The sequence below is a fragment of the Homalodisca vitripennis genome, unplaced genomic scaffold (assembly GCF_021130785.1).
Source record: "Homalodisca vitripennis isolate AUS2020 unplaced genomic scaffold, UT_GWSS_2.1 ScUCBcl_1703;HRSCAF=5658, whole genome shotgun sequence".
In the NCBI taxonomy this organism is placed as follows: domain Eukaryota; kingdom Metazoa; phylum Arthropoda; class Insecta; order Hemiptera; family Cicadellidae; genus Homalodisca; species Homalodisca vitripennis.
The window spans coordinates 32,501-40,000 of NW_025778525.1; the positions used below are offsets into that span (position 1 = coordinate 32,501).

Genomic DNA, 7,500 nt, shown 5'->3' on the forward strand with positions numbered 1-7,500 from the left:
TCCCAAAAATTTTCTAAGTCCCGTAACTCGATAATTTGGACTTTGTCGAAAAATCACCAAGAGACATTTTAGGCCAGGACAAGTGTCCTCTTGCCCGAGACGTGGGCCATTCTCGGTTTTTCCGCACTTTTGCAAACCGATATGCACCTCGGCCGACCGGAATTTTCGGGTGTCGAGTTGTGTTCGGCGGCCTGTCAAAAAAAAACCCGTCGATAGATTTTTGAATTTATACTTTTAAAACACGCCCAAGATTCCATTCTAGTCGACTGCAAAGTTTCATAAACTTTTATCGAGCCGTTTTCGAGAAAATTCGTGTTTTACCAAACCGATATGCACCTCCGAGAAGGGTCCCCCCTTTGGTGTCAAAATCGAAAATTTTCAAAGTCCCGTAACTTTTTTATTTTAAATCTTAAAAATCAAACTCCTACTTTAAAATGTAGGTAACACGGTCTATTTTATTTTATCATTCGACAACTTTCTTCTAAAACTTCGTTTTATACCTTTTTTTCACATCCGAAGCAAACCGATATGAACCTCCGGAAATTTTTCTAAGTCCCAAAAATTTTCTAAGTCCCGTAACTCGATAATTTGGACTTTGTCGAAAAATCACCAAGAGACATTTTAGGCCAGGACAAGTGTCCTCTTGCCCGAGACGTGGGCCATTCTCGGTTTTTCCGCACTTTTGCAAACCGATATGCACCTCGGCCGACCGGAATTTTCGGGTGTCGAGTTGTGTTCGGCGGCCTGTCAAAAAAAAACCCGTCGATAGATTTTTGAATTTATACTTTTAAAACACGCCCAAGATTCCATTCTAGTCGACTGCAAAGTTTCATAAACTTTTATCGAGCCGTTTTCGAGAAAATTCGTGTTTTACCAAACCGATATGCACCTCCGAGAAGGGTCCCCCCTTTGGTGTCAAAATCGAAAATTTTCAAAGTCCCGTAACTTTTTTATTTTAAATCTTAAAAATCAAACTCCTACTTTAAAATGTAGGTAACACGGTCTATTTTATTTTATCATTCGACAACTTTCTTCTAAAACTTCGTTTTATACCTTTTTTTTCACATCCGAAGCAAACCGATATGAACCTCCGGAAATTTTTTCTAAGTCCCCGATTCGCTTTGACCGGCCGTATCTCGGTAAATAAATTTTTTTACGGCCAAATCCAAGAGGCCGAATATGCTCAACTAATGCCCGCACACACCCCACATTGGTGTCATTTCTCGGTAATAATTTATTTTACAAACTCGGACTCTGTAATTTTCTAAGTCCCGAAAATTTTTCTAAGTCCCGACTTTTTTCTAAGTCCAAACTTTCTTTGGAGGCCCCGTTATCTCGGTAAATAAATTTTTTTCGACAAAGTCGCCAAGAGCTTTTTTATTCTTTAAAAAACATTGCAATACACAATAATCCGAGGTTATTTTTATAAAAAATTGTAAAAAAAAATTTTCTAAAACCGATATGCACCTGGGGTTTTTGCGAGACGTTACACACGGAACGTCTCATGGAAAATCCAGTACTCTTATAGGGAGGTGGTGGTGTCACTAAGGTTGAAAAATAAAAAGTAGCGTAAACCCTCCCAAAGTACAGTAGGGGCCTGTACAACGTATTAAAGATGGTTTTTTAGCCATTTTTATCGAATTTTTGGCTAAGTACCGTTTTTTAGTCCCGGGATTTGAAGTAGCCAACGAGAATCAGTCTGGGCGGCGGGCGGCCGCTTCTGGCGGCCGCTAAACCGATCTCGGGGCTTGTCCTCGACCCACAGCATTGCCGCGAGCCCGGCCGACGGTCCTCAGTGACCGCCGGTACGCAGCTCACACGCGGCGCAAACGTCCCGGGCGGCTCGAGTAGCTCGACTGCGGCGGCCTTACGGTCCCTCCAGCGACTTTCTCGGGCCGTGACCGACTCTCTTATGGTAAACACTTCGCCTCACCGGGCGTAAGCAAAACGAAACTGCGTGTTCTAGCCAAGAAATAGGGCTACGGTCCAGACCGGAGACCCTGAAGTGAGTTTAAATGAAGCTCGATAAAATGATTTTCGGACCGGTGTTCGCACCGAGTACCGACCCGAATCATCATCCCGAGCCGCCCGGGCAGTGGCGCGCGCGTCGTGGCGCGTAGGTCCGTGACGGGCCACGTCGTTTCGGCCGGCGTGGTTTTAAAAACCTCGTGGCGTTCTTTCCTACGGCGCGGCGCGTTAGCGCGGCTGACCCGGACCGAGCGGCTTCCCACTCTCTCACAACTCTCGGGCGGTCGTGCCGCGGCTTGTCCGCGCGCTCGCTCCGCCCGTGCGAGTACGGCATCTGTGTTAATGCCGCGCAGACGAGATATCCAGTATATCCGCTGCTCCCTGGTTGATCCTGCCAGTAGTCATATTGCTTGTCTCAAAGATTAAGCCATGCAAGTCTCAGTACAAGCCACCATTAAGCGAAACCGCAAAAGGCTCATTAAATCAGTTATGGTTCCTTGGATCGTACAATCCATTACTTGGATAACTGTGGTAATTCTAGAGCTAATACATGCAAACAGAATCCCGACCAGAGATGGAAGGGACGCTTTTATTAGATCAAAACCAATCGGGGCACCAGCCCGCACTTCTTGGTGACTCTGAATAACTTTCAGCTGATCGCACGTCCTCGTACCGGCGACGCATCTTTTCAAATGTCTGACTTATCAACTGTCGATGGTAGATTCTGCGCCTACCATGGTTGTAACGGGTAACGGGGAATCAGGGTTCGATTCCGGAGAGGGAGCCTGAGAAACGGCTACCACATCCAAGGAAGGCCAGCAGGCGCGCAAATTACCCACAGTCCCGGCACGGGGAGGTAGTGACGAAAAAAATAACGATACGGGACTCATCCGAGGCCCCGTAATCGGAATGAGTACACTTTAAATCCTTTAACGAGTACCAATTGGAGGGCAAGTCTGGTGCCAGCAGCCGCGGTAATTCCAGCTCCAATAGCGTATATTAAAGTTGTTGCGGTTAAAAAGCTCGTAGTTGGATCTGTGTCTTACGATGTCGGTTCATCGCTCGCGGTGTTAACTGACAATGTCCTGTGGGACGTCCTGCCGGTGGCGGTCCGGGCTCCCGGCGGTGTGTAGGGTCCGCCTGAAGCATCACGAGGGTTCCGGCCGCCGATTCAATCCCGCCGCGGTGCTCTTGACTGAGTGTCGAGGTGGGCCGGCACGTTTACTTTGAACAAATTAGAGTGCTTAAAGCATGCTGATTTCTGCCTGAATACTGTGTGCATGGAATAATGGAATAGGACTTCGGTTCTATTTTGTTGGTTTTTAAGAATCCGAAGTAATGATTAATAGGGACAGGCGGGGGCATTCGTATTGCGACGTTAGAGGTGAAAATTCTTGGATCGTCGCAAGACGTACCTAAGCGAAAGCATTTGCCAAGTATGTCCTCGTTAATCAAGAACGAAAGTTAGAGGTTCGAAGGCGATCAGATACCGCCCTAGTTCTAACCATAAACGATGCCAGCCAGCGATCCGCCGAAGTTCCTCCGATGGACTCGGCGGGCAGCTTCCGGGAAACCAAAGCTTTTGGGTTCCGGGGGAAGTATGGTTGCAAAGCTGAAACTTAAAGGAATTGACGGCAGGGCACCACCAGGAGTGGAGCCTGCGGCTTAATTTGAACTCAACACGGGAAACCTCACCAGGCCCGGACACCGGAAGGATTGACAGATTGATAGCTCTTTCTTGATTCGGTGGGTGGTGGTGCATGGCCGTTCTTAGTTGGTGGAGCGATTTGTCTGGTTAATTCCGATAACGAACGAGACTCTAGCCTGCTAACTAGGCGTCTCCGGTATCCACAATAGTGCTACCGGCGAATTAAATTCTTTCTTAGAGGGACAGGCGGCTTCTAGCCGCACGAGACTGAGCAATAACAGGTCTGTGATGCCCTTAGATGTCCTGGGCCGCACGCGCGCTACACTGAAGGAATCAGCGTGTCTTCCCTGGCCGAAAGGCCCGGGTAACCCGTTGAACCTCCTTCGTGCTAGGGATTGGGGCTTGCAATTGTTCCCCATGAACGAGGAATTCCCAGTAAGCGCGAGTCATAAGCTCGCGTTGATTACGTCCCTGCCCTTTGTACACACCGCCCGTCCGCTACTACCGATTGAATGATTTAGTGAGGTCTTCGGGACTGGTGCGCGGCGATCGCCTCGTGCGGTCGCCGATGTTGCCGGAAAGATGACCAAACTTGATCATTTAGAGGAAGTAAAAGTCGTAACAAGGTTTCCGTAGGTGAACCTGCGGAAGGATCATTAACGTGTTATGTGGCACTGAGGTGCACAAACAAACACCACCGCGCGAGCACGAGAGAGGCCGCGCAGGATCGGAGTGCTTGGCAACCCACTTCCCGAAGAGGGGGCAGTGTCTGAGCGAGCACTGCCCCCAAAAACACACGAGTTGTGTTCTCACGGTCGCAGTCACGATGTGGCGGGCCGACACATTTGCTCTTGTAAAGAGCGGCAGTGAATGTAGGCACTGCTTCAGGGAGTGCTTGGCAACCACTACCCTGCTGGCACAGTTTCAACGGGCCCGCGGGCCGAACTGATGCACTTTCTTCACACAAATGAATAAAATAAAAATCCGGCATAGCCGAGATTTGCTCTCTAAAGAGCGGCAGTGAGGTTGGGCACTGCTTCAGGGAGTGCTTGGCAACCACTACCCTGCTGGCACAGTTCAACGGGCCCGCGGGCCGAACTGATGCACACGGTCTTCATCACGGTCGCAGTCACGCGATAGCCGAGATTTGCTCTCTAAAGAGCGGGCAGTGAGTGATGGCACTGCCTCAGGGAGTGCTTGGCAACCACTACCCTCCTGTGGCACAGTTCAACAGGACTGATGCACACTACTACTAAAAGTTTTACACACACGAGTTGTGTCAATACGCGCGCGGCCCGGCCGTGTCGGTGTCCCACGGTTTGCAACGGGCGCGCTCGGCTGCAGTCACGTGTTGGCGAGCCGAAAGAGAGATCCGCACACATGAGGCTGAGGCCGATGATTAAGCGAGATCAGTTCTCTACCGCACACCAGTTTGTGCTCAACCGACTATCTAGCAGTGAAAACGGCCTGAGGGCGTCCCCTGGACGCTACAAGTTAGCGACAAGTCGCCCCCAGGCCCAACGCCCGCTCGCAGTGATCTCGTATCACGGAGCGCATTCCGCTTGCCATGGAATACAGCGTATCCCCGTGCCCCGGTTCTCGGGGCGACGGATTTGCCGGTACGCGCGGGGACGGCAGGTCGTCCAACTCCACACGGGCACAGTCGGCAGTCGCGATGAAGGCGCGACTTCACCTGGCGTCACTAGTGGCTGGCGCGACTGACCCCGTGGAGATCGGCCTCGACCGAAACCCCGCAAAGTGTCGTGCAGCGTACGCGATGAAGGCGCGTCGCAGGGATGGTGCGCGCAAGAGCGTGCGTTGCCGGCATCCCGTCCCACTGTGGTTCCCTTGTACTTGCGATTCAAGCTTCGGCCTTGCCGCACGTGGCGGTCCCGAGGCCCATTAAATGGCTGGGAGCACAGTGGGTCGGGGCAATTCCCCCGCAATACCCGCGGTTGGCGGCAAGTACCGGGTCGGGGTGCAAGCCCTTCCCGAGGAACACCGTATCCAACAACCGCAAAATAGGTGTGTGTCACTGTCAAGTGATTCCTCCCTGGAGGCGTCCACTCGTCCGGATTGCAGTCAGAGTTTACTCCGATGCGAGTACGTAGACGCGTAGAGCCGCGCCGGCATGGCCGCGCGCGCGCTCCGCGTCCGGAAAGCGAGAACTCCTGATCCGAGCACGAGTGTCCGATTCCCGGCAGGAGGAAAGCGGCGCGTACACCTTACCAACGGTTGCGCGTTCGCCGGTACCCTGGTCGCCGGAGTGTGGCGGCGTAGAGCTCTGTCAGGTGCTCCGTCGCCCGAGTGGCGGCGTAGAGCTCTGTCAGGTGCTCCGTCGCCGGAGTGGCGGCGTAGAGCTCTGTCAGGTGCTCCGTCGTCGGCCGGCCGGCTCGAGGAATCGTAAAACGCGCCTTTTTAGGCGAAACCGTCCGGCGGGGATGCGACAAACCACACCAACGGTCCTCACCACAACGAGGTGCACAGCCGCTAAAACCAGTTTACCTTGGGGGAGTGTTTTGTTCACTCTCGCGGCGGCCGTCTTGTAGACGCGTCGACTCGCCTGTCGTTTGTTCACCACGAACTCAAGACGCTCGCGTCCCCCGGTGACCGCTGCCCGCAGCGGACTCCGGAGAGCGCGTGCGACGCTGGAGCTCGAGCCCCGCGTCCCAGCCTTTGACAGGGACCGCCTTCCTCAAGGCGGACTCTCGGGCAGGGCGGCTGAAGGCGCGGTTCGCGTCCACGCGTTGGTTCCCAGTGGGGGTAGGCACTGTAACGAGAGCTCTCCACTGACGGATCGTGACGCTCGAGCGCCCTTCGGCGCGGGGCCCGGGACCCCCCCACACGGGGGGGACCCCGGCACCAGACCGGTAGGACGACGGCCTGACCGCGTATTTTGTCAGAGTTTTTCTGGCAGCGACACTACCCGTCCGCCTCTCCAGACCGGGTTAACCAATTGCAGACCAGTTCTGCGCGGTTTCGGCCTACGGTATCTGGAACGCGGACAACCAAGGGCGTGTCCCGAGACGGTTTTTTTCGGCACTTAGGCTCTGAGGCGTGCTGGACCGGGGCAGCGCCGCACGTCGTTATCGCTCGCCCGAGCGATGCGTCGTGTGGCAGAATCTCGTGTGTTTCGCTCGTGAGGCCTGCAACCTCACGACGCGCTGCGAGTGGATGTCACCGGACCGCCCTCCAGTCTCCATACCGGGTCAGGAATTTTGGTGGATTCCTGCCCGGGAAAAGGGAGCCGTTGGCTCGGCCCATCCCACCACCGTGTCCCGTTACCGCTCACGTGGAGGGTATCGGCTCGGTGGGGGACGGTGTCCGTGTCGCGGCGACCGGGATTAAGCAGTCCGACTCTCCCGCCGTGTGGCTGGCTGGGTGTCACACAGGGTCAGTCGGGCGTGACGGTCCGAAAATTGCCGCCGACATGGACGGTGTCGTCGCGATTGTGGTGGCGGCGACACGTCCTGTCCCCGAAATGTCGGCGGCTTTCCCGGGCACGGCGGTCGTAACTGGACCGTGACAGCCGTGTTTTTCTATTTTTACCGGTGACCATGGCAAGCGTACACTGGCAACCCATGCTGCGAGTCTGCCATAAGTGTGTCGTGACCGGTGTGAGGCACCGGTCCGGCACACAACAACGGAACCTCGGTCCACAACAACTCAAGACCGCTACCGCGAGGTGCGGCGACTTGATGAAGATTACCCTGAACGGTGGATCACTTGGCTCGTGGGTCGATGAAAAACGCAGCTAAACGCGCGTTGACGTGTGAACTGCAGGACACATGAACATCGACAATTTGAACGCACATTGCGGCCCTGGGATATTATTCCAAGGGCCACGCCTGTCTGAGGGTCGGCAGAACATGAACTGCGGTTCA

The 7,500-nt window shown here is 53.9% G+C and overlaps 1 protein-coding gene and 2 non-coding genes across 4 annotated transcripts; all 3 read left to right on the forward strand.

Annotated features, from left to right (window-relative positions):
- The first annotated feature begins 2,346 nt into the window (after positions 1–2,346).
- On the forward strand, positions 2,347–4,275 carry LOC124372030. Its single transcript, XR_006923294.1, has one exon. It is a non-coding gene; the product is annotated as a small subunit ribosomal RNA (ribosomal RNA).
- Positions 4,276–4,351: 76 nt separating this feature from the next.
- Positions 4,352–5,389, forward strand: LOC124372026. Of its 2 annotated transcripts, XM_046830400.1 has the most exons (3): positions 4,352–4,641; positions 4,790–4,901; positions 4,946–5,389. In XM_046830400.1, the coding sequence occupies exon 3, from the start codon at positions 4,997–4,999 to the stop codon at positions 5,336–5,338; it is 342 nt and encodes a 113-aa protein (XP_046686356.1). In that variant the 5' UTR covers positions 4,352–4,641; positions 4,790–4,901; positions 4,946–4,996; the 3' UTR covers positions 5,339–5,389. The 2 variants fall into 2 exon arrangements, with proteins under 2 accessions (XP_046686356.1, XP_046686357.1); XM_046830401.1 differs by lacking the exon at positions 4,352–4,641 and having other exon boundaries at positions 4,757–4,901.
- A 1,933-nt stretch (positions 5,390–7,322) lies between these two features.
- LOC124372035 lies at positions 7,323–7,478 on the forward strand. The gene has a single exon (XR_006923299.1). It is a non-coding gene; the product is annotated as a 5.8S ribosomal RNA (ribosomal RNA).
- The last annotated feature ends 22 nt before the right edge of the window (positions 7,479–7,500 follow it).

Excerpts from the sequence above, each read along its gene's own strand:
- LOC124372026 (XM_046830400.1), top strand. The coding sequence starts at position 4,997 with ATGAGGCTGAGGCCGATGATTAAGCGAGATCAGTTCTCTACCGCACAC.